Below are 27,534 nucleotides of genomic sequence, written 5' to 3'. Positions count from 1 at the left end.
CATTTTTAGACAGGGTTTAGGTTTGTCATTAGGGATTTAAGTCAGTGTTATGCTTTTAAGTTAAGGTTTCAAGCTAGAGGAACATTTGTAAGAGTGCATTGCCTTTTTTATTGTATGTGTTTTATGATATCCACTTTATAGCAAGGGATGAAATTTACCCACTGTGCTGACTCCGGCATAGTTACATGGTTGCTGTTTTACTCATGTTGATTATTGTGCATTGTCCTCATCAAAACAAACACACACAAAAAATAACTGGCCCAAACAAGTGGTAGGGTTTGAATCCATCAATTCCATCCAATAGGTTTCAAACAAGTGTTAAGAATTCAAAATAGAGTTTGAAGACAATTTGGGGTTTCAAATTAGGATTTTAGGAGAGGGTTGGACGAGTTGTTAAATTGAGCTTTCAAACTATTAAGTTTTCAAAATAAGGTTTGAAGTTTCAAGTCTTGTAGGGTTACAATTTGGATCGAGGATGAGGGGTTTACGTTTACACAGACGCACACTCACACATTGCCCTCATATAAGCAATAACTTTAACACATATCAACGACTGTGTTGCCATGTGATTGATCTATGACTCACACGGTTGACTGAAAGTGAAATCTCCGTCTATCAGAGATGCATTACACTCCACATGAATGACATCATAACCTGAAAAAATAAATCCTCCTGCAATGATTTAGTCAATATGTCTGCACGCTGCCTCCAACGCAACAGGAAATTGCATCCACTGATGTTGCGTCTATGTGTGTGTGTGTGCGTGTGTATGTGAGACAAGATGGCGAGCTGTCAGAATGGGGTCACATTTATCCCCTCCTGTTGGTTCCTCTATACTGTGTAACAAACTCCGCCCTGTTAATGTGATGGCAATGGATGGAAAGCATGGCTGCATTTTAAAGTGCTGAAAGTGAAAATGCCTCCAGACTTTGACAATCTTTTTTTTTTTTTTTTTAATTTATTTATTTATTTTTTTTTTTTAAAAGCGGGTCCCTCCTGTGTAGCTCTCTAGTGGCAACGAGTCCTCCTACGGGAGCATGTCACTTTGGACTTGAACCTGTTGACCAACAGCAGGTGTTGCGCTGTGAGACAAACTGCTCCCTTTCAAAGCACATCAGTGTCCACTTTGCTGTGGCCTGCAGATGACTGTGGAGCAGTAGCCGCATGAACGCTGGCGTCAGATTAAAGCACTTTAAGATTTCAAGGCGGGGTTAGACTTTCAAACAATGATTAGGGTTTCAAACTAGGGCTTTGGGTCAAGGTTAGTGTTTGAAAATTAGGGTTTCAAATAGGGCTGCAGCTGTCAAGTATTTTAGTATTATGTTAACATTTTGTATCCAATGATACTTCAATTTTTGACAAATGTTATTGAGTATTCCTGTTACTTTCAGGTACAGCTTGAAGCCAAAGTAAGGTTTAGGAATCAGGATTTTACTTAAAAACAATATTTTGAGTTTTCAATTGGGTTTTTAACCCAGAGTGGAAATTTGGAGATGAAGCCAAGGCTAGGGTTTAAAATGACACTTGTCATATGTATTTATTTTTTTATAATCATTAAACTTTTATTTTACCAGCTAAGACCATTGAGAAGAACAGGTAAGGGTTAGGTTGTTGTTGATGTTAGGTTTTCACATCAGGATTTCAAACTGGGTTTTGAACTAGGGCTATGGTTTCAAATTTATCTTTAAACCCTAATGGTGATTCAAGATGGTTCCAAATAAAGGTTTTAAGACCCAATTAGGGTTTTAAATAAGATTATTTAAGGCAGGGTGTGTTTTTCCATAGGTTTTCAGGTTAGGGTGAGTTTCAAGGCTGTGTTTAGCTTTTAAAATTGGATTAAGGGTTGAAATTAATGTTTCAAAAGATGTTTCAAATTATATTTCTCTTGGATTTATAAAACAGAGTTTTCAAATCCACATTTCAAAAGAAACCCCTCTACGATATAAATGGCTCACTTTTTCAGTAGAACGATGCATGGTAAGTGTAATTATCGCATCTGATGAAAGGCCATTAAATAGTTACTCTATGTTCAGGAATACAAAGTGCACCAGATTATAAACCGTGCACACTTTTCCCCCCATATATTAGCCGCACCGGACTATACATCACAAGTATATATGTACATTGAAAAATTAGATATTCACACAGAAAGATTGTAAATGTTCATTTACATACCTTGTTTCCAAACAACGTAACAGCAGTAAAACAACTCAAACATAACAGAAAGGTTTTTATTCATACTCCTCCTGTTCACTGAAACTGCTAAATTCGTCATCTTTGGTATTGAAGTTGATGAGCTTCAGAACGTCGCCGTCACACCCGATTTTAGTCTCTCTGTCGCTCTCAATATCAGTTTCATTTGGAGACACAGTTACCGCTGAATTTGTGCTGTTTTCCTCACGTAGCCTTTCGAAATCACTTGGTGATGGTAGATTCTTCCACATTGCTCCACGCTTTTAAGATCCATTGGCAGACATCAAAAAAGAATAATCTTCGCATGTGGCCAGTTTTTGTGAAAGATTTCTTGCTACTGCTCATCCAGGCCTCCCAATTACCTTACAGTGGTGCTTTAAAAGTGGCTGCAAAAACTTTGTTGTGCCTCTGGGAATCACAGCTGGAATTGAGTTTGATCTCTTGATGGCCATTTTTACAGAACCTGTTCTATGGGCCCTCATACTGTCCAAAACAAGCAATACTTTTTTTTCTGGTGAGAAAAATCCTACATACAATCTACATTTTAGCTGTATTGTTACATAGGTCACAGGGTTCAGAGTTCAGGAAACAAGTATTGGCTTATAGTCCAGAAAATACAGTAACTGCAGAGTCCCTTCGAAATCTGTTGCTAACAGAAACAGCAACGTCCACTGAGGAACTTAACAGTTCATTTTAACATTTGAAGTCCTACCATTCCACAGTTTTGTGTGCGTTCATTTTGTAATGAGATGTATAATTGCTTAACACCATTGAATCTGCTGAAAACCCAACTTTTGAAGTAAATGCTCCCTAATGAAAAGATCTCTTTCTTCTAAACGTTACACTTTGTGCACTCCCTCACAGACTATTTTTTTCCCAACTTTATTACCGTGCGTGTTTGTCTCGCGGCTCTATGTAAATTACAGCATTTAAAAACATCTATTTTTATGCAGACTCAAAGCAAAGACCCCATCAATAATTCAGCCATGCAGCTTGTGAGATTTTTTTCTGTCTGACTCTCAGGCTCTGGGACAAGCTGCCGGCGTAAGAAGATCATACTGTATATATTTCAACAACACCTCCCCTGCGTTTGGAGTGACTAGTGTGGCATAGGTCATGGCCTGTAATATTTTGAAGTATTATTTGGGTAAATAAACTTTACATGGATGTGTTTGTTGAGCAACTGTAAACAAAGTAGAACGGCACTTAGCAGAGCATAGACAAAAGGCAAAAATGTAATCACATCTGTAGATCCTCTCCAGCCCAATGCGGCACCGATGCAAGTGGATTGGAACTGCAAAAAGTGGGTCTAATCACCAAATTGGGTGAAATGAAAGACTACACTCTGGATTGGTCAATCGCAGGCTTAGTGTTAGGAAGATTACCTTCGAAATGTACTTGGTTACAAATACAAGTTAACCTGCTTAAAATGTAGTAATAGTATTGTAAGTATTTCAATTACTTTCTGCAAATAATAGAACTAATTACAATTAAGTAATTTTGAATAATATATTAACCGCAGGCGGCACAGTGGGGCAGCTGGTAAAGCATTCCCGGGTTCAATCCCACACCTGCCTGTGTGGAGTTTGCATGTTCTCCTCGTGCCTGCGTGGGTTTCCTCCGGGCACTCTGGTTTCCTGCCACATCCCAAAAACATGCAAGATTAATTGGACACTCTAGATTGCCCCTAGGTGATTGTGAGTGCAGCTGTTTGTCTCTATGTGCCCTGCGGTAGGCTGGCAACCAGTTCAGGGTGTACCCCGCCTCCTGCCCATTGACAGCTGGGATAGGCTCCAGGACTCTCCGCGACCTTTGTGAGGATAAGCGGCTAAGATAATGGATGGGTGGATGTTTTACGTTTTTGGGACAAAAGTGTTTTTCATAAACATCTTTCCTGGAATAATGACTTTACTACTTCATTACCATATGTCAGAAAGACAATGGCATGTTCTGACTTATGTACAAATTTGAGTAGTACCACTAGAGCCAGGATTTGAACCCATAACATCAGAGCTTAGTCACTGATGGCATAATGGTACTCTTGCCTGACTTTGGTGTGAGCTGCGTGGGTCAGTACCCACTCAGTGGCGGTGGGAATGTAAGTGCAGATGGTTGTCCGTGCCTATATGTGCCCTGCGACTGACTGAATTCAGGGTGGAGTTCGCCTTTTGCCCAAAGTCAGCGGAGAAAGGCCCCAGCGCTCCATGATGCTAACAAGGCTAAGCAGTGTTGAAAATGGTTTGTTGGATGGATGGACATCAGAGGTGTCAATATTTGTACAAACTAGGGGTCGACCAGGATTCCACAAGGGACTGCTTTAGATCTTTGGAGGTAATTCTACATTTGTGTGCTTCTCTGCATTACATGTGTGGGTGTGTGTGTGTGTGTGTGTGTGTGTGTGTGTGTGTGTGTGTGTGTGTGTGTGTGTGTGTGGTGTGTGTGTGTGTGTGGTGGTGGGGGGGGGGGGATGAATTCAGTAATGTTGCACGTAATTCATTACTACCCAAAACTGCTTATCATGCATGTGTTCTTGAGACTTTTATGTGGCTTTAGCCACTGAACCAAATTTTATAAGCCTTGTTAGAGTTTCCTGTTTTGTGGAAACCACAAGCAATGATAATAACTAAAATTATTTGCATTTCAGCATTGCCCATCTCTCAAGTACGTGTTTTAAATTTGGTAGCTAGGTGATTTTGTCATTAAGGGACCCCTGGGAGTCACTAACATTAACTGAAAATGGCTGGTTCATACCAAAATACTGTAATTGGTTTGTATTTTCAGTCATGCATTCTTGAGAGTTTTACATAGATCAATTCATCTAAAATTTCATGTTTCTTAGTGAAATTGACTTGGAGAGCTGAATTGTCAAAATAAATGTTTGAGAGGTGCTACAAAGAAATGTTTTGGCATGGTGCATTGGGATGTGCATTATGTGAAAGGCTTGTTCGGTTATTAATTTGGCCTAAAAAATATGATTAAGATGCACCATGGTTTGCTTGAGCAGCATCGACTCCCTTGATCTCCTGAAGACACCATGCACCCAACCCGACTCAGCACTTCAATGGCGAGCCCAAAAATAGATCTGACTTTTTTTTTCAAGACAAACCAGCCTTTTTTTTTTTCTTCTCATGCAAGACTGCAGTTGCTGCGCTCCTCCCCTCCCTATGATGCTATTGATTTTCTGCTAACAAAAAAAGACGTCCGTTATCCATTCAACTGACGACCGCAATCGTGCCTGTGGACACATCTATGCATTGCATGTACGTATAGTTCAGCAAAAGCACATCAGCAGTCTCGACTGTGAAGAACAGGAAGCGGTTCGTACATAGCGTTTGCACATCAAAGTTTGCAAAGGGCCTCTATCTCAGAACACTTGTCAGGTCTAGCAGAAGCCAACGTTTTAGTCTGTCGGGCTGTCAAAGACGGCCGCGTGAGCAGCGGGCCGGAAGCTGCGAGACAGACAGCCGAGCGGCGGCAGATTTCGGCAGGCTCGCTTTCTTCAACTTCTCCCTTCCCTTGCGATTTGCCCCTGTTTGAATTCCAATTTATCCTCAGCTGTGAAGGAGAAGGGAAAAAAAAGTGTCAGACTGGACAAGTTGTGTGTGAAACGTATGCCTTCTTTGAGATGGAAAGCTGTTTTTCCACCCGCACAGACTCTTTTGAATCTGCTTAAATTGTGGCCTCCAGGAATTACTGCTAAGCAGCTGCTCTGTTTTCCAGCCAGTTGGACAATTTCACATATTTATATGAGCTGGGAAATCAACTTGTTTGCACTTTTTTCTTAGAGTTAAGTGAGTGTCACGAGGCTGTGTGGACTCTGGTGACTGTGTGCTAAAGCCAGACTAAACCAGACAAACCTGCACTCACTGGAGTCTGACCCAGCTGACCGTACACAAAAGGCAGAGAACACACTGAATTGATCACCAGTCAAGCACAAGTTACATAACGGCAAACCTGCTGTAACTCTCTCCCATCTGACCGGGTGAAAACAAGACAACACTCAGTATTGGTCTCCACTCAATCTTACGCCACGTGGAGACAAACCTAGAGTTACTGGAGTCTGTCCCAGTTGATTGTGGCCAAAAGACAGACCACTCTCTGGAATGGTCACCATTCATTTGTAGGGCACACGGAGAAAAACCGGCAGCCACAGGTGTCTTGCCCAGCTGCAGTTACCAGAGTCTGTCCCATCTGATTGGAGAGGATAGGCAGAAATCACCTTGGATTGGTCATCAGTCAGCCCTACGGCAAATAGGCGCCTGTGAAGATTGTCCTTCTTCCAGGTCATTTGTCCTACGGGTTGTCACCTCTCATCTGTACTGAATTCATAATTTTAAGCAACAAGGTTTTGTCAGGAAAGCACTAGTCTGGGTTTTTGGTGTGTAAACTCAGCATTTATGGTCCAAGTTGGATGCTTGCACCAAACATTTAATGGTATCGTTGTTCTGGAATGCAAAACAACAGTCATTAAGAGGCCTTGAAGAGAGGTCACTGTCTGTCAACACGAGTCGTTAAGTGGAAACGCTCTCATTAAATTCCATTCAGTTGTTACAAGGGCCTGCGTAATTGTCAGAAACGGCCTCGTTTTTGTTTATTTGTTGGAGGGGGATTTATTGAGTTTCTTTGGATTGAATGGATAAAATGCCATCATATGTGAGATGTGCAGCACAACCCCAATTCCAATGAAGTTGTGACGTTCTCTTAAGGCCACTTTATACTCCCTCGGTCGCGCAGCCGACTACCGCCGCATTGCATCATGTGACCTACGCCTTGCCTCGCGCAGCACATCTATGTAGCTTGCCGCGGAGCTCATCTTTCGTGATCGGTCTGTTTTAGTCACATGCTGTGATGACGTGCTCACCGTTCCTCCCGGCTTCACGTCACCTACGTCGCCACCTTCTCGATTGATTATTGCACAATAATGAAATGCATCATTTGGTCATTCAGGCTCATTTGTTGTAGCAGACATGCTTCCATGGTAACCATTGTTGTTCCTTTGTCCCATGTTATGTAAAGGAAAGTAATAACGGCGACCAGAAATTATCAAATATGCTGAGGAAAACCCACCGTTTGGCATTTAGCAAATACCAACTGTAGCGACACCTCTAATTTGGAGAAGAACTACAGTACATTTTAAAAAATGACCGCATGTGTTACGCTGGAGTATAAAGGCAAACTACGTGCAGGAGAAGCGCAATGAGTACACCGCTCTCGCTGGACGTGTGAGTATAACGAAGCCTTTAAACATAAATAAAAACAATATAATGATTTGCAAATCACATTCAACCCGTTTTTAATTGAATACACTACAAATACCAGATATTCATGTTCAAACTGATAAACCTTGTTTTTAGCAAATAATCATTAAATTAAAATTTTATAGCTGCAATACATTCCAAAAAAGCTAGGACAGGGTCATGTTTACAACTTTGATACATAACCTTTTCTTAAGACAAAACATACACTATTCATTTAGGAGCTGAGCACACAAAATGTTGAAGGGTGGATGTCCTTCCCATGCTTGCTTGATGTACATCTTTAGCTGTTCAACAGTCTGGGGTCTCCATTTTCGTGTTTTACGGTTCATAATGCGCCATACATTTTCAACAAGAGACACGTCTGGAAAGCAGTACTGTAGTATTCAGACTCCTTTTACTTCAAAGTTAAGGTGTTGTAACATGTGCCGAATGGGGTTTGGCGTTGTCTTGCTGAAATAAGCAGGGGGCATTCATGAAAAAAATGTTGCCTGGGTGACAGCATATGTTTCTCCAAAACCTGTATGTGCCTTTCAGCATTAATGGCGCCTTCAGAGATGTGTAAGTTACCCATGCCATCACAGATGCTGGCTTTTGTACTTTGTGTCCATCACAGTCCGGATTGTTGTTTTCGTCTTTGGCCTGGAAGAAACGACGTCCACAATTTCCAAAAACAATTTGACACGTGGACTCGTCAGACCACAGAACTCATTTCCACTATGCATCGGTCCATCTTAGATGAACTCAGCCTCAGAGAAGCAGGTTGCATTCCTTGGTGTTGTTGATAAATGGCTTTTGCTCTGCAAAATAGAGTGTTAAGTTGCATTTATGGATGCAGTGCTGAACTGCTACATACCACACAGAGACAGTCACTGAGTAGGAATCGATCCCTCACACAACTCACTGCTGACCAGGTCCAAAATCTTGCATGATTCCTTGACAACTCATGTAGTATTTTCTAACCGTCCACAGGTCGAGCCTCTCTTCACGGGAAGGCCTCCCTCCAGATCGATCCGGTACGCTCGGAGGACCAGGGCTGGTACGAGTGCAGGGTCCTGATGCTGGAGAAACAGTATGACACTTTCCACAACGGCAGCTGGGTGCACCTCACGGTCAACGGTCAGTCTCACGGCCAATCTTTCAACTGAGGCTGGTTGATGGTGACTGTTTGGAGTCGACTGCTAATGTTAACTTCAAAATATCTTCACTTGCTGTTAACAAAACATAAGCGTTAACTTCTTTTTATACTTACTGTATGTGATCGTTGATGTTACAAAAATCTTCGCTTGGGCTAATGTGCAACTTTTGTTACACTTTCCTCCTTGGCCATTATTAAAGTTAAGAGATTGTTAAGGAGTGTCTTAAAATGATAATATTCATTTAACATTGGTTGAACTATTTTTTACACTATTTTTTTGCACTAATATGCTAATATGTTACTTAGAATATTGCATATTTCCCTGTAATAACAATAACACTAGTCCATCCAGCCATTTTCTTTGCTGCTTATCCTCACAAGGGTTGCAGGGAGTGCTGGAGCCTATCCCAGCTGTCAACGGGCAGGAGGCAGGGTACACCTTGAACTGGTTGCCAGCCAATCGTAGAGCACGTAGAGACAGACAACAGCCGCGTTCACAATCACACCTAGGGGCAATTTTAGAGTGTCCAATTAATGTTGCATGTTTTTTGGGATGTGGGAGGAAACTGGAGTGGCCGGAGAAAACCCACGCAGGCACGGGGAAAACATGCAAACTCGACACAGGCGGGGCCGGGATCGAACCCGGGTCCTCAGAACTGAGAGCCCAACGCTTTACCAGCTGCTCCACACTGATAATGATAATAATAATAATAATGGCAGTATGGTGGACGGTTGCTTATCACATCTGCCTCACAATTATGGAGACCGGGGTTCAAATCCCAGCCCCACCTGCGTGGACTTTGCATGTTCTCCTGCGCGGGTTTTCTCCGGGCACTCCAGTTTCTTACCAAATTCCAGAAACATGCATGGCAGGCTAATTGAATACTAAATTGCCCGTAGATGTGCATGTGAGCTTTATTTATATATGTCCTGCCATTGGCTGGCGACCAGTTTAGGCTGTATCCCGCCTCTTGCCCAAAGTCAGCTGAGGTAAGCTGCAGCTTATCTGTGACCCTAGTGAGATAAGTGGTACAGAGGATGCACGAATGAATAAATTAATAATAATAATTATAATAATGGTAATTAATTGGACACTCTAAATTGCTCTTTGGTATGATTGTGAGTGCCCTGTGATTGGCTGGCAACCAGTTCAGGGTGTGCCCTCTTTCCTGCCCGTTGACAGCTGGGATAGGCTCCAGCACTCCCACGGCCCTTGTGAGGATAAGCGGCTAGGAAAATGGATGGATAATAATAATGGTAATAAAAGTAAATATTATTATCAATAAGTAATAATAACCATAAATATTAAATAATTAGTTATTTATTATAATTAATAGTAATAATAATTATCATTGTTATTATTTTTGGCAGATTTCTATTGGTTATATCAGAATCAAACACGGGCAGGGTCATTATTGTCATTTGGTGCATTTCTCCAATAATGGCATAAATAGTGCTGAAAGAAATATGAAGGTAAAATCAGGAAATTTCTATTGTAAATCTACCTACATATATACTTTAAAATTCCACTATTGATTTGATTTGCACCCCTGATGGATTGCTCATTTTTAAAAGCATCCGGTCTTTAAAAATGCGGTAAATGTCCCACTGATGTACGTTTTCATGAGAGCAGTTAGAGCGAGCCAGCATTATTGATTGTGGTTTGTTTAAGGCAGTAGTGAGACGTCGTCTGCGATTGTCTGTGAGCTATCAAAGTGATGACTGGGTGGGAAAATAACATATCTGCACCTTTGCATTTCCCCAGCAAGCCACCAAATGCATTCGAAAATGCTATGCAGTGTGCTGTGATTTCGGTGTAGAATGCATTTTATTTAGCTTTCCGGTCAAGATTTTTTGGGGGTTGCACATGTGTGATGCAACAAAAACTTGTTTGCCTTCAGTATGCAGCACTTTCAGTCAAGTAATAGATAGAAAGTTGTTGATTTTTACACAATATTTCGCAGGTGTCTGAACCTCCCCTTGTTTCATTCACACATGTATTTCTGGTGTATGAAATTTGATTATGCATATGTTTTACAGTAGCTTCCAGACCTCTCTATTTGAATAATGATGATAACGTGCAGCATGAGGAATATTGTAGTGTAACAGATTATTTATAAAGCCACGGCTGCGCAGTATCTCATTGGAGTAAAAAATGCTGTGTGTAATCCCTATTTTTTTTTAAACGATAGGGTCAGCATGCATAACATCAGCGTGGCTGACACTGCATGAGACCCTCTGTCCTGTGTGAGAGTGAATTGGTCAGACTGTGGCGCCTGGCGTCACCTGTGTGCGCTTATGAATGTCTTGGTGTGCGGGTATTCTGCACCTCTGTCACTTTGTCTCATCTGTATTGACGCTGAACTTCCTGCTGCAGAGCGCTTTACTCCTGTCACGCTTTCATCAGCAACTAATAATATCCCCCAAAACGTCATCTACATTCAGACCTTTCATCGTGTGGATGCTGTGCTGAGAATCAAGTATTAACAGGAACAATAAATTAAGTTATCTCGCCACCACCACACACACACACACACACACACACACACGCACGCACGCACACATGTAATGCAGAGAAGCACACAAATGTAGAATTACCTCCAAAGATCTAAAGCAGTCCCTTGTGGAATCCTGGTCGACCCCTAGTTTGTACAAATATTGACACCTCTGATGTCCATCCATCCAACAAACCATTTTCAACACTGCTTAGCCTTGTTAGCATCATGGAGCGCTGGGGCCTTTCTCCGCTGACTTTGGGCAAAAGGCGAACTCCAACCTGAACTCAGTCAGTCGCAGGGCACATATAGGCACGGACAACCATCTGCACTTACATTCCCACCGCCACTGAGTGGGTACTGACCCACGCACCTCACACCAAAGTCAGGCAAGAGTACCATTACGCCATTAGTGACTAAGCTCTGATGTCCTGGCTCTAGTGCTACTGCTCAAATTTGTACTAAGTCAGAACATGCCATTGTCTCTCCGACATATGCTAATGAAGTAGTAAAGTCATTATTCCAGGAAAGATCTTTATGAAAAACACTTTTATCCCAAAAATGTAAAACATCCACCCATCCATTTCCTTAGCCGCTTATCCTCACAAGGGTCGCAGGAGTGCTGGAACCTATCCGAGTTGTCAATGGGCAGGAGGCAGGGTACACCCTTAACTGGTTGCCAGCCAATCGCAGGACAAATAGAGACAAACAGTTGCACTCACAATCACACCTAGGAGCAATTTAGAGTGTCCAATTAATGTAGCATGTTTTTGGGATGTGGGAGGAAACCGGAGTGCCCGGAGAAAACCCACACAAGCACAGGGAGAACATCCAAATGCCACACAGGGTGGGCTGGAATTGAACCTGCGTCCTCAGAACTGTGAGGCCAACGCTTTCCAGCTGCATCACCGTGCCACCAAAATAAAAAAATAACAATCCAATGAAAAACAGCAAATAGAGCATGAATTGAATGTGCGTGTCTTCTTGTGCCTTGTATTTTTACACCGCTACGTAACTAGTTCTTTGCACGGCGTTCACACTGAATTCCTCAATTAATTCTTATTAAACTTGCTGACATGAAGTTGAGGCCATTTTCGAGGTGTAGTTTCCCAGGAGATGAGAATGTGAGAGCATAAATTGCTTTAATACGGGCACGACATTTCATTATTTTCCACAGTAATGAATTTCAGGAACAGCAATTTCAAAATTAATTCACAGTTTTTATTTCACAAATTTAGAAACAGCCTGAAATAAGTCAACATAACATTCAAAGCACAAAAAAGATATATTTGCTGATGAGTGTGAATTAACAACTATAATTTGATATTTTAATCAATAAATAATATCGGTAATGAGAATTATTATTTTTGTGATGAAAGTAAAGGGTGACTTTCATTCAGGATTAAGGATCAAGGGTTTGGAGAAAGACGGGTGAAGAACAGAACCCGAGATGGTTGAGGGCCAGTGCAAAATGCAATCCAATGCAAAATTGTCACGTCCCATCTGAACGAGAGGTAGGAGCCAAATGCAGGAACTCGGAAGACGCAAGGTAGTTCAAGAAGAGACACGTTTATTATATGCCGAGGTCGGGGATCGAGCAGGCAGTCCGGTGCAGCAGCGGTTGTTGGGGCGTCGGGCGAAGAGAGCAGATGAGCGGGCAGGCAGTAGTCGGTACACGGGGAAACAATCAACGCAGGCAGGAGTGTCAAGGAGTCAGGCTTACAGGGTTGGTCGGAGAACGGACGAAGGTCGGTACACACAGGTTCAGTCAGGAATACGAGGGTGCTGGAACGGGACATGAAGCTCAACGAACTGGCGCCGGACCAGTCGTCACCGGGTCCTATATATACAGGGGATGATCAGGCCGCTTGAGGCACAGGTGTGTGCCTCCCAATCAGCGCAGCCGCACAGCTCGTGCTGAAGCGGCAGGATCATGACAAAAATGTCCAAAATGTCATGATTTGGTGTGCAAAGTCCAGTACTGGCGGCACGGTAGATCAGCTGGTAAAGCATAGGCCTCACAGTTCTGAGGACCCGGGTTCAATCCCGGCCCCGCCTGTGTGGAGTTTGCATGTTCTCCCCGTGCCTGCGTGGGTTTTCTCCGGGCACGCCGGTTTTCTCCCACATCCCAAAAACATGTAACATTAATTAGACACTCTAAATTGCCCCAAGGTGTGATTGTGAGTGTGGCTGTTTGTCTCAATGTGCCCTCCGATTGGCTGGCAACCACTTCAGGGTGTACCCTGCCTCCTGCCCATTGACACGACCCTCGTGAGGATAAGCCGCAAAGAAAATGGATGGATGGAAGTTCAGTACTGGTGATGCGAGACTCTGCTTTCCTAAATTCAAAGTCACCCCAGCGGTCTCCCAGAATATTTTAGTGGACTTGTGATTCTCCTGCTGAGGATCTATATTGTATTCAGCGTCTGCCCCTAAGTTCTGAGGACCGGGGTTCAAATCCCAGCTCCACCTGTGTGGAGTTTGCATGTTCTCCTCCTGCCTGTGTGGGTTTTCTCCGGGCTCTCCGGTTTCCTCCAACATCGCAAAAACATGCAAGATAAGTTAGCTGAATTGCTCGTAGATTTGAATATGAATGTTTGTTTGTTGCGATTTGCTGGTGACCAGTTCAGGGTGTACCTTGCCTCCTACCCAAAGGTAGCGTGGATAGGCTTCAGCACTGCTGCGAACTTTGTGAGCATAAGCGGGCAGAAAATGGATGATTGGAATTACTTGAAATTGTTTGAATTGCGGGCATTGAATATATAATTTGTTAAAGTATGACTTTTTGAATGGAATTATAGAAATAAATACACTTTTCCATTCACAATTTTTGAAGGGTGTGTGTGTGTGTGTGTGTGTGTGTGTGTGTGTGCGTGTGTAGTAAAACTAATCATAGGTTCAAGGCTAAAAGATGAATTGACAGATTTTCGCCGGAATTGATTTCGTTGCTGTCTCTGATCATGACTTTTTTCTGTCTACACCTCTTTGTATTCATAACTATTGGACGATTTGTGCAATCAGAAATGCAATTAAAAAGCAAATAGGGCCGCAGCGATGTCATAGCGTTGCCTCAAAGCGTTTCGAGTCCATCGGTTTGTTCTGAAGACCTCGATGTTGGTGTTGGTTCAGAGTCCACACATCAAACAAGCAATAGCTTGGAAGTGGTGTGAAGGAAGCAGGTGCCCTCCTTGTCCACGTGGCCCTTTGCCTTTTCTCCTGTTTACACACACACACATTGACGCATTCCTCCTTTGGAGTTCCTGTTCGGTGGCCTTCGCTTCCTGCCAAGCGGACGGCGTATTAGTGCCCAGTCAGTGGCAGGTGTCAGATGGCGAGGCCTTGTGCCCGAAAAAAAACAGTGAGGCCAGTCTCCCTCCGGTTTGCCTCCCTCCTTCTCGTCCTCTTCTTCTTCCTCCTGTCTAGTCTGCCTTGTGCTCCCTTCGCTGTGCTTTTCACGCATCACTCAGCTTCGCAGACATAAAAAAAAACACACAACTTGGAAAAAAAACAGACCCAGTGTCACGGTCATAGACTTCCATTGTGACCCTAATGTAGAAGATGTAAGCTTTTAGTATGTCAGTATTAGGGATGGCCATTGAAATTAGTGTTTTTAATCAACTATTGGGAAAAATACATTGCTACCGTGACTAATGAGTCTAATTTGTTCTGTGATCATGCTCACAAGTCCAATCACTCATATCTCAAATCAACTTTTCTCTTTGAAATGAATGGAAATTCCATTAATTTGTTCCAACCCCCCCCCCCAAAAAAATATCCCCCTAGTTTTTTCCCCAACGAAATGTAAACTATTTTTCCTTAATAGACCCTTTTTTTTTTACTTCACTTTCAACAAACTTAATCTTCTTCATGCCTTCCTCACTTTCAACACCCCTTTCCATCATTTTATTGGCAGAGGTCCACAGTTTGACATTATTTTCCCCCTTTGGCTTGTGTCATAGCTTTGTTGAAAGTACATAACGTAGAAGTACTATATGGTCGTAGTTCTTTCTGTTTCTGTATGATTAGAAGCTTCAATTCAGCTCACTTACTACAACAAAATACCTGCACAAAAAAATGTAAAATAATAGCACAAACCATATCGTTAATGTACTTTCACTGCAAGGTAACTAAAGGGAACTGGTTGTGGCTGGATGTTGTGAAGTTGGCAGCCTCCATCTTGTGGCAATGTGTTTGAGGCTCCTTATTTGAAAACTCGTATGTTGGTGCACTCTTAAGTCAGTGTACAGCTGTAGTAGTGTTTTTTTTTTAAATGTGATTGTCCAGCAACCCTTCCAGGGAGTTTTATCAAAATGGAAACAGGAGAACAAAATCCTAAATCAGGGTTACAACCCCGTTATGTGAACCACTGCACTACCAATTGATCACCCTGGAAAAGGACATTTAGAACATTCCCCTTGCTTCTCTCTGGTTCAATTCACCGTTAAATATTTTTAAGTTCATGATGTGGGACGTGGGCAGCACGGTGTTTCAGCTGCAAAGCGTTGGCCTCACAGTTCTGAGGTTCAGGGTTCGATCTCGGCCCTATCTGTTTGGAGTTTGCATGTTCTCCCCGTGCCTGCGTGGGTTTTCTCCGGGTGCTCCGGTTTCCTCCCACATCCCAAAAACATGCAACATTAATCGGACACTCTAAATTGCCCGTAGGTGTGATTGTGAGTGCATGCGACTGTTGCCTGTCTCTATGTGCCCTTGCGATTGGCTAGGAACCAGTTCAGGGTCTACCCCGCCTCCTGCCCATTGACAGCTGGGATAGGCTCCAGCGCTCACCGTGACCCTTGTGAGGATAAGCGGCTAATAAAATGGATAGATCGATGTGGGACGTCACCCCTTGAGAGTGAGCGAACGTTCAAAGAACACGGTGTGCGAGCATGGATGCACGCCTCCAAAAGAGCAGAACAATTCTGACCTCGTTAATGTGTATGATTGATGACGGGCGGACTGCCGCAGGTAGATTGACGTTGTGATGTATAGTTTACTTTTTTAGTGGAGCAACTCCAGTGTTTCGGTGTACCTGCAGTCCCAGGTTGACCGCGATATGCCTGCTGTCATCGCCACGCTGCATGCGCCGCTTGTTTGCTGTCACACGGTGCTTCTTCCTCCCAAGAGGCAAACTAAATTTGGGTTACAATTTAAAACCAGCACTTACATGTAGCGGGAGCACAGCATTCTTTGTGGTTACATAGTAAATATGTTGGTCTACATATCTAAACTCCAGCCTTGGCAATTAAATATTGAAATGGGGTATATGAAAAATATGATATGTGACAAAATATCTGTCTCTGTGTATTTAACATTTTTTCTAAAGTTAATCATTCGCTATTTTTATGTATGCATGGTCTGTGGAGGTTCTAAATTTATTTGCAGAGTATAAACAAATTCATGTATGAACATATTGATGACTCACAGATTTGAGCAGAAATAGCTGCATACCTACAGTTCGTGAATGAAGCCCAATCTTATCATTTTTAAGTTTTATTTTTGCAAAGAATAACAAGCAGCAGAACAGTTCTTCAAAAAAAGTGAATTGCTTGCCTCAAGTTACTTGTCATCAATCACAGTTTAAATTTACTGTAAAACTAAACATAAAACAAAGAGGATTACATGTTGTATATTTAACCAAACCATATGATTTACAAATCTGGTAGCTTAATGCTAACATAAAACGTAAAACAGTATAAACAGGCTAACAAAACTAGCATTGATGTAGTGGTATTGAAAACCTTTTAAGTAACAACACATGTACAAAGGCAATGTAACAATACACACGGGCATATATTTATTCTATATTTTAAAAAAAAAAGGACTATGACTGGTGCATACTCATCTTGGGAGGAACTGCCATACTGTACATATTATTTAAGTAATATACTGCCCCCTGGTTGCCAAGGCATTCACAAATGCTTTCGTTGGTGTGTTTTTTTTTTTTTTTTGGAGGGGTGCACAAATTGATGAAATTTTCTCTCAATTTAATAAGCAAAGATAAACAAATCAAACTCTTAAGTCAAAGCATGACATTTGATGATAACTTCATTCATCCCTTGAGAGTAAGTGAGTTGTCAAAGTAGCAAAATTCACACACACACACACACTGATTTTAACAATTTAAGAGCAACTAACAAAGTATAAACAAAAAGGAATTAAAATGAGCTTGACGAGATGTTCCATTTTTGGACGCGTTAATAAAAATAGTATAATTATGCTACAATAATATTTGTGCAGTTCTCCAAAGTGGGATGTAAAATATTAATGACAGTGACATATAATGACACCATCATAAATTATAATGAACCTAATATAAAGAGTGGACGGAACTGTTGATATTCATGTGTGTATAAAACTGCACCTTCAAAATCACATTTTGTCACTTTCTTCTCTGCATTCCCCGGAGCAATAATATGCCTCATGATTAAACCCCAACTAATTGCTTGGCATCGGGGGTGGCTGCTTAATACCTATGGTGTGAAAATGATGTGATGTATCTTAAAGTGTAAAACACAGGTGTTGACTTCAACCTATCCAACGAGCGTTTACCTTGCACTTGTGTATCCAAAGAGTTTATTGGGCAGCAAACTGCAGAGACAGACAGCATTGTAAGTGGACCATTAGTTTGCATGACACCGTGTGGCAACTTTCCCAGTTGCGAGCAAGTGGCCTACTTGTACTCTCTTCAAAATAAGCACACTGCCATTATTTATCATCACTACATTGAACTACTCAAAGTGGGGAGCAAAAAAAAAAAAAAAGAAGGAAGCTGTCAAGTCCCATCGGAACGGGAGTGGGACCCAAATGGAAAAAGGACTTGGACGATGCAAGGTAGTTGGGACGTCGGGCGAAGAGAGCAGGTGAGCGGGCAGGCAGGAGTCGGTACACAGGAGAACGATCAAGGCAAGTAGAAGTATCAAAGGAGTCAGGCTTACGGGGTTGGTCGGAGAACAGGCGAAGGTCGGTACACACGGGTTGTCGATCAGGGATACGGGAGCACTCGAATGGGACATGAAGCTCAACGAACTGGCGCCGGCCAGTCGTCATCGGGGTCATAGAAATACACAGCATAATCAGGCTGCATGAGGCGCAGGTGTGCACCTCTCAATCAGAGCAACCGCGCGGACACCCCCACAGCCCGGGCTGGAGCGGCAGGATCATGACAGTACCCCCCCTCAAAGGTACGGGGTGGGTGGAAGGGTGTCCGGAGGAGGTCACCCCCCCCCCCCCCCGAACCCCAGTCTGGTGGCCATCTAGGCCACCAAACGCAAGGCGTCCGGGTGGACAGGTCAGGAGGATGACCCGGACGCCAAGCACCAGAGTCCCCACGGAGCGATTCGGGGGGACAACCTCTGTGAGGAACCAAACGACGAAGCAGGAACCAGGCCGAGGCAGGCAACTGCTCCGGACGAGAACCTCCCACACCGTGGTAGCGAGACGACCAGGGACTGGTCGCCACCAAGGCTTGGTCAGGAGGCAGCCGTGGATTGGTCACCAACGAGGCCAGGTCCTGAAGCGGCTGGGAGCCCTCAGGAGCGAAGAGGATGATTGAGAGAAGGACCAGAGCCATGACCGCCACCCCGAAGTCTCTCCAGCTCCGGGGTGGCTCCACAGAACTCCCCAGCTCCTCCTGGACAGCAGCATGAGAAGGCAGTGACACCATTGCCATCACCACCTCCTGGACAGCAGCGTGAGAAGGCGGCGACACCATCACCACCTCCTCCTGGACAGCAACGTGAGAAGGCAGCGCCAGTGCCACCTCCTCCTGGACAGGAACGTGAGAAGGCGGCGCCAGTGCCACCCCCTCTTGGACAGGAACATGAGAAGGTGGTGGCACCATCGCCACCTCCTGGACGGGAACATATGGACGTGCCCGTCGCCGTCGGAGCAGGAACAGGGGACGACCGCGGACCGGTCGCCGACAGAGCAAGAATGGGAAACGACCGCAGACTGGTCGCCACTGGTATTCCAGGGCACGGAGAAGAAGCGGCTGTGGAGACGTCGCTACCTCCTGGACAGCAACGTGAGGTGGCATCGGGTCGGTCCCCACTGCCACGTGAGCTTGCAGTGCATTTGTTGAAACAGCAATGTGGGCGTGGCGCGGTGGCAAATCCGATTCCAGGGCAACGTGAACGAGCGTCGGCAGAGAGTCAGTCGAAACTGACACGTGGGCGTGTCTTGGGAGCGGGTCAGTTCCAACTGCCGCGTGAGCTCTGCTCGAAACAGCCAAAACCTCGACGTGGGAATGGCGAGGAGGCGGGTCAGTTTCCACAGCTACGTGCGCTTGGCGAGGTGGCGAGTCCGTTCCCACTGCAGCGTGCGCTTGGCGAGGGGGCGGGTCTGTTTCAACGGCGACGTGAACGAGAGTAGGCAGAGAGTCAGTCGAAACTGACACGTGGGCGTGTCTCGGGAGCGGGTCAGTTCCAACTGCCACGTGAACCTGCGTCAGCAGCGAGTCCGTCACCGTTGCGACGTCAGCGTAGCTCAGCTGGTTCGCCAATCCTTGCCGGACCTGGGCCGTGAGAGCCGCCAATTCGGCGCTCTGCCGCTCTATCTCCGCCCGCATTTCGCGGCGGAACGCCTCGTGATTTGGCAGCTCCTCCTCCCTCTGGGCTGGAAGCTTCGCCACCAGCTGCGGGTCTGCGAGTTTCGCCGTTGCCGGCGAGGAGTGGGAGGACGGTGTCTTAGTTGCCGCGCAGCGGAAGGCACAAGGGAGCGCCCGGCCGGGGCGTTTCCTCTGGCCGCCATGCGGAGGTCCCGGGTAGATGGCCAAGCGGGTTCCCTCATACGGATTGGTGTACTTGGACCTACAGGGCGAAGACGCTCGGGTGCTGGAAACGCGAGGAGGTGAAACAAACTGACTGGGATGAAAGATCGGACGAGCAGATTCATAATCAGAATAATCGGAGTCGTACTCCGGCAGCCGGTCATACAAATCACAGTCCTCCTCATATTCCGAAAAGTCAGAGTCCAGAAGAATATGAGGAGCCGGAAGGGTCGTGTTCGGGATGTATTCATACCTCGCTGGCGGAGCGTAAGACGCAGAAGCGGAGGACGTCAAGGAGCCTACCCGGATCGGACAGGCTTGGTCCTCCGGCAGACGGTCTACCTTGCGTCGGTCCCGGCGACGCCGGGTCTTTCCTGCTGGGTCCTGTTGTGGCCAGTTTGTTCTGTCACGTCCCATCGGAACGAGAGTAGGACCCAAATGCAGGACTCGGACGATGCAAGATAGTTCAAGGAGAAACGTTTATTATATGCCGAGGTCGGGGATCGAGCAGGCAGTCGGGTGCAGCAGCAGTAGTTCGGACGTGGGGCGAAGAGAGCAGGTGAGCGGGCAGGCAGGAGTCGGTACACAGGAGAACGATCAAAGCAGGCAGAAGTATCAAAGGAGTCAGGCTTACAAGGTTGGTCGAAGAACAGGGGAAGGTTGGTACACACGGGTTATCGATCAGGGATACGGGAGCAGGGCCGGCCGGCCAGTCGTCATCGGGGTCATATAAATACACAGCATAATCAGGCTGCATGAGGCGCAGGTGTGCACCTCCCAATCAGAGCAACCGCGCGGACACCCGCACAGCCCGGGCTGGAGTGGCAGGATCATGACAGAAGCTTTATCGGCCCCAAGTCGCTTGTGAAGAGCTTCTATCCGGTAGCTGCTGGTGAAGCTTAGGAGCATCAGACGGTAATGTGCGGACATCACCAAGAGGCTCTTTTTGGATTTTAAAGAAGTGTGGCATTTAGGGGGAGCCCCTTTTCTTCACCAGGCATCCGAACAGTTACGCCACAATTTTAGCTTGTAGCAAGACGTAACTTCCTGATCGTTAACACATTATCATCTTTTTTTTTGTTGTTGCCATGATGCATACTTAGGGATAGGGCTAGGGTTATCTACAGGGTGGTGGTGGTGGATGGTCCATTGCTGTATCCTGTCAAGCTCTGTCAAGGTGAATTTTTTTTTTTTTTTTTGGGCCCAAATTCTTCTGCCAGTGGCAGGGGAGAATCTTAACATCTCGGGCACAGCTCGACATACTATTGGAAAAGGGGCCCCCTTCAACGAGACACCTGGTACTGTCTTCTGCTGAGTAGATAAATTCCTATTCCCAAATAGTGGTAGTTTGTAGACACTTAACACACATTGCCCATAAATGCATGTGGTGAGATGTTTGCTGGTGGTCGTCGGGGCCGTAGGTGAAGAATGGCAGCCATGCTTCTGTCAGACTCCCCCAAGGCAGTGGTAGCTACACAAGAAGCTCACCACCTCCAGGACAAATGATGTGTGCAGTTCTAAAGCAGCTTTGAGTATCATGAAAAGCACAATATAACCCCTTTTATTATAACTATTTTCCATCCATTTTCTACTTATCCTGTCTAGCGGCACAGGTGTGATAGCAGCTATTTTAGCTGACTTCAAGCAAGAGGTGTCTTCAGTTAACCTACCAGCCATGTTTTGGGGTGTACAGTAGTGGGGTGAGATGCCAGTGTGAGTGGACAAAGCCAAACATATTTGGAGGATCTGCTGGGAACGTCTGATAGAGTCCCCTGTTAGAGTTAGTTTTCACTCCCACCTCTGGCAGTACTCCACGGGAGGCGGGGGACATTGAGTCCAAGTGGACCAGGTTCCGTGCCGCCATTGTTGAGGCAGCCGATCGGAGCTGTGGCCGTAAGGTGATTGTTGCCTGTCGTGGGAGCAAGCCCTGAACCTGTTGGAAGACACGAGCGATTCTCTCAGGAAGGGTTGTTGCGTCATCTCTGGGTCGAGGATGAGATCCTGCCCCAAGTGGGGGAGTTCAAGTATCTCTGAGTCTTATTCATGAGTAAGGGAAAAATGGAGTGTGAGTTAAGATGGTACCTTTAAATAAATGGCTAATACAGTATCCAGTTGAGAAAGTAAGCGCATTGCAAATAGACCCCTTGATACGAATAAACGTCTGGCACTAATCATTTTCCTAAAACAGTGGTTAGCCATAGACACTGTTTCCCAATTACATCAGTCAGTTAAGAAAAATAAACGCTCAATGTTTTCCTTTTGGGCTCAAAAAACAGGTCACTTGTTATTGAAATTCATATAGACACTCTGGTTCACAAACTTAACTGCAGGAAATATCACCCAGAAGCCGGATATCATTACCAAATCATCTGCAGTTGAGTCAAATAAAAGCATCTCTCCAATTAAACACCACCTTCAAATAAATACCTCGTGCATAAACTGTATGTGCTTGGATTTAACAAATCTTGACAGTAAATACATTTGTCAGAATTTAACCCAAATGTTTTTTTGTTTTTTGAATACAGGTGAGTAACATTTGTCTACTTTTTCATCTCCCAACAGCTCCGCCAACATTTACATCGACACCACCACAATATGTGGAGGCGAAGGAAGGGGGCAGCATCCTACTCAGCTGTTCTGCCCAGGGAAACCCCAAACCTGTCATCAGCTGGCTGAGGGAGGGAGAGGAGCTGGCCACCAATGCTAAATATTCTGTAAGAAAAAAAAAACAAAATCCTGGTTTCGGTTCAGATTTATGAGCCTGCACTAATACAGAAGCCTATATTTTTTCCTCCCCACAGATGGCGCCCATCTGCCCCATAAGTGTTTTCAAATAGCTCATGCCGGCTAATATCAGTTCATCATTTTGTTGTCATGTCAAATATTGCACATCAATCTGAAGGAATCTCAAAATTGAGTTGTTCTCAAGGAAAATCTATAAAACATTCAGCAGTGAGTCATGTTTTATTCATAACAATGGACCATTGGGAGTGTTTTTTAATTGAAGATATAGTTTGGTGTATAACTACAAACAGACTTTATTAGGATCTTATAATATTTAGTTCCTATATTCTTTTCTGCTTTTACTTTTATTTTGTATTGAGTTTTTGTAATTTTATTTTTTTAAATTTAATTAGAATTTACATTAAGTAATTATTTTTTATATTTTCAGTTGAAATATGTGTATTTTATTTTTTCCCTCATTTAATTTCATTTTATTTTTTGCTGTTTTTGTGTATTTTTATTTTCATGTTTACTTTTTTGTCATCTTGCATTTTATTAACTATTTTGATTGTTTTTTAACAATTTTATATTTTTCATGAGTTTTTGTGGATTGGATTTTTTTTAATTTAGTGTAAGGTAGCAATTTTATTTGACCTTCAGATTTTAGAATTGTTTATTTTTTATTTATTTTACAAGTTTTAAATTATTTTTTATGCTATAGTTTTAATGTTTGTCATGAACTATTTTTTTAGGGGGGTGGGGGTTAGTACATTCAAAGAAGTCTAAAACAGATCTATAGCTATGTATGTTGCTGTGTGCTTTCACTCCACCAGTGGCCTTCACTAAACAATTGGACAATATTCTGATTCATTAATAATTGCTGTCATCCATATTACACTAGTCCTCATTTGAATATTTCACTTGAAATCATTTTTAAAAAACATACAGAACTGAGTGGAGGGCTTATCAGCTGTCCACATGTTTTCTTCCTTGGGAAATGTGTGCTAAAAAGCTTGTCCAAGTAAATGTGTGTGTCTGCGTGCTGGTGTGTTTGCTCACCCACATGCTCGCTTCCACGGAGACTCGCCAGAGAAATGCTGGAATGTGTCAGACAGAGGCTGGAGAGGAGGGGCGAGTGGGGCTAATTGTCATGGTGCTCTCTTTAGTTAACTTTATTGCTTTATTTATGTACACTTGGAAAAGTGTCCATGTAATGAAAATATTCCACTAAGCAGCCCACATGCTGTTTGTAGGTGAGCTAGTAACTATCCTCTAAATGTTTTGTAGCTTGATGTGAGGAACGGATTTGTTGCATTCAGGGACACTGCTGGGAATATGCAGCATTGTGATTAAAATCCTTTACAAATTGACAGTAGGATTATTTGTTACCTTAAATTTGATCAATTTTCAACGCTGCTTATCCTGGTTGGGGTCGCGGGGGGCTGGAGCCTATGCCAGCTAACTCTGGGCAAAACACAGACTACTTCCAGAACTGTTCGCCAGTCACTCACATGCCACATATAGACATCATTGCTAAGTGGGAACTGAACCCACGATGCCTACACCAAAGTTAGGAAAGTGTAGCACTCCATCATCAATGACTATACTTTAAAATGTGACAATTAATTGGAGTAATGCACGCTTGAGTCACTCTCAACTGGAAACCAAGCATGATGCCAGAACTCTTCTGCCCATTATGCCACTGGCATCCCATAGAAAATTTGATCATTTCATCCCTCCAAATTATACCTCCTTCCCTAAGTAGACGCCTTCTTCAATAAATGCCTACTCCTATCTGGAGCTAAGTAAAAAAAAAAAAAAAAAAAAAAAAAAAAACTTCTCACCAAGTAATACACCCATCAAACAAACACCTGGTACTCTGCAGCTGGTACTGCTCCAATAAATGGCTGGGACTTTCTGCAGCGGAAATCAACACATCTTCCCGAATAAGGCCTCTGTAAAACAAGCGTTTGGCACACTGTGCAGCTGAATAGATAAAAACCTCTCCGCAAATAATGCCCATCTCATATAAATGCCTGGTACTTGCTGCAGGTGAGTAAATAAATGCCTCTCCCCGTATAATGCCTCCTCTACATATTCATAAATTCTTTGTACTCTCTGTGGTTGAGTAAGTAATTAATGTCTTTTCCCCAATAACAACCTCCTTCAAATAAATGTCTGGCCCTCAATATAGTTCACTAAATAAATTCCTCTCCCTAAATAAACATCTAGTACCCTAATGAGGATTGATAGTATAGAAAATTGATAGATGGATGAAATCATGTATCCATCCATCCATCCATCCATTCATTTTCTTAGCCGCTGATCCTCACAAGGGTCGCAGGGAGTGCTGGAGCCTATCCCAGCTGTCAATGGGCAGGAGGCAGGGCAGACCCTGAAATTGTTGCCAGCCAATCGCAGGGCACATGGAGACAGACAACAGTCGCACCCACAATCACAACGAGGGGTAATTTAGAGTGTTCCAATTAATGTTGCATATTTTTGGGACGTGGGAGGAAACGCGGGTGCCCGGAGAAAACCTACGCAGGCACGGGGAGAAGAACTGTGAGGCCAACGCTTTCCTGCTGAGCCACCGTGCCCCTGCAGCTTTAATATTGATAAGAAAAATTGTCGAGGACTCTTAATTCTTTTATAAAGTTGTCCTAAATTGTTTCCTAAGCTTCAGACTGAATCTGCTTCACAGTTTTTCGCAGTTTGCTTCACAGTCTGACTCCCAGCCGGTTGCACACACACTGTACAACGAACGCGACATGTTAGTTGATCTAGCAACCGTGGAGCCGGTCACAGCACATCAGAAGGAGAATATGTAGCGTCCCTTGGCCAAGTTCCGCAAGGTTAGCACTTTTTCTTCGCCGGCTGCATAATGGACTGACTACAGCTGCGTGTGACTTGAATGGACAACCTCACAACCTACTGAATAATTTATGAAGAAGGGTTGTGGTGGGAGGTGTTCTAGTGTTTTGTTTTGTTTTCTTTCACCCTTTATTGGTTGTCACCAAGCAAGCTCAGAAGATGAAAAAGATTCATTTTGCATGCATGCACTTGAAATTTGTTCATTTTTGTTCACTTTACCCATCACGGTGAGCGCAGCTAACACACTGCAGCAAGGGGGGAGCATGTTGGCGCCCAGGGAGGAGTTTGTGTATCAATGTCATGCTCAGCAATGCCAGGCTGCCTATCACCATGACTTCCATATGCATATTCATACAACCTTCATATCTTTGAGCTCCTTTTTTCTTCATTGTATTTCTCAGGTACACGATGGAAGCCTAACCATCCTCGGCATCACCCGCGACGACAGGGGGGCGTACACGTGCAGAGCCTACAGTGACCAAGGGGAGGTGCTGCACACCACCCGTCTACTCGTGCAAGGTACGAGTAGGCCAAGTGACCGACAAAGAACGGAAAGAGGGAGGAAATTGTACATAGTGCTGCTTACAAGGTCTCCCGATGTCCTGTCGTTATCATAAATAGCAACTGTTGGCTTGAAATTCACAAACAACCTTGAATAGCGAGCCGCATGCTGCTTCACCACACCTAAAATTTTCTCTTCAGACGACCCGTCTGTTACACTTTCCCCTCCATTACCTCTGATAGGCTGACATACTGTAGATGGGTCTCCCGTGGAGCTCAGCTCCCGTGAGGCTTGACGTTAACGTACATAAAAAGCAAGCAAGTGATGCTTTCTAAACACAACAACAAGGTAAGTATGGGATTTTTTTTTCCCCCTCTCTCTAAAGTCCACGTACATCCGTCTCACCTGTCAAGATATGCCTGTCTGCGCTCTGCCAGTCATGTTCGCTCTCAAGTGGTTGTCCTGAAACTTCTGATGTAACAGCAAGAAAACTGTTGATTTTGAATTACATTCAACACAATTTAACGCAGAATTTAATGCTGCAGGTATTAATGCCCAATTCCCACCGAAACAATGTCTATATAGTACATACTCCCTCATTTATTGCTGGGGTTATGTTCCAGAACCCTCCATGATAGTTGAGAAATGTTAAATATTTATTTTATCCATCCTTTTTATGAGCCACTTATCCTCCCAAGGGTGTCCTGGAGCCTATCCCAGCTATCTTTGGGCAGGTACACCCTGAACTGGTCGCCTGTCATAGAACACATTCGAGACAGACAACTATTTGCACTCCCATTTACGGCATCACTGAGTGGTAACGGAACCTCTGCTGCCTGCATCGAAGTCAGGCAAGTTTACCACTTCACCATTAGTCACAAATGTAAATTTCAAACAAAGAAAAACAGATTTTTTTTTTTAAACACCTAGCCATATATGAAAAAAGTAATTGCTGGGCCACTCTTAGCAGTGGCAACTGAAGTCAAAAAATATTTTTATGACTGGCAATCAATCTTTCACATCAGTGTGGAGATGTTTTGGCCCACTCTTACTTGCAAAATCGTTTGAATTCAGCAACACCAGAGCGTTTTAAGAGCCTTTTTAAAGTCATGCTAAAGCATTTTGTCCAGATTCAAGTCTTGAGTTTGACTATTCCACTCATAACCCTTCATTTGGTGTTAAGCCATTCTGGTGTGTTTTGGATCATTATCATGCTGGAGAACCTAAGTGTGGTTCTGCATGTGCTCATGAACTGCTGGCCAAACATTCCCCTTCAGAATTTTCTGCTTTAGGCGGCACGATGGATCAGCTGTAAAGCATTGGTCTCACTGTTCTGAGGTCCCAGGTTCAATCCAGAACCCGCCTGTGTGGAGTTTGCATCTTCTCCCTGTGCCTGCGTGGGCCTTCGCCAGGAACTCTGGTTTCCTCCCACATCCCAACAGCATGAAACATTAATTGAAAACTCTAAATTGCCCATAGGTGTGATTGTGAGTGCCGCTGTTTGTCTCGATGTGCCCTGCGATTGGCTGGCAACCAGTTCAGGGTGTACCCCGCTTCCTGCCCGTTGACAGCTGGGATAGGTTCCA

The 27,534-nt window shown here is 44.1% G+C and overlaps 1 protein-coding gene across 3 annotated transcripts in view; it reads left to right on the top strand.

The window, feature by feature from the left end:
* The window catches only part of igsf9ba (immunoglobulin superfamily, member 9Ba), a 78,641-nt gene that overhangs the window by 18,589 nt on the left and 32,518 nt on the right, over positions 1 to 27,534 (top strand). For all 3 annotated transcript variants that reach the window (XM_061827637.1, XM_061827638.1, XM_061827639.1), the window contains exons 3-5: positions 8,421 to 8,567; positions 22,411 to 22,562; positions 25,848 to 25,965. In XM_061827637.1, coding sequence (XP_061683621.1) covers positions 8,421 to 8,567; positions 22,411 to 22,562; positions 25,848 to 25,965 — 417 coding nt within the window. The remainder of the gene's footprint in view (positions 1 to 8,420; positions 8,568 to 22,410; positions 22,563 to 25,847; positions 25,966 to 27,534) is intronic.

This window comes from Syngnathoides biaculeatus, chromosome 8, assembly GCF_019802595.1.
Source record: "Syngnathoides biaculeatus isolate LvHL_M chromosome 8, ASM1980259v1, whole genome shotgun sequence".
Classification (NCBI taxonomy): Eukaryota; Metazoa; Chordata; class Actinopteri; order Syngnathiformes; family Syngnathidae; genus Syngnathoides; species Syngnathoides biaculeatus.
The sequence above is the reverse complement of the archived record's forward strand: the minus strand, read 5'-3'. Positions and strand labels throughout refer to the sequence as shown.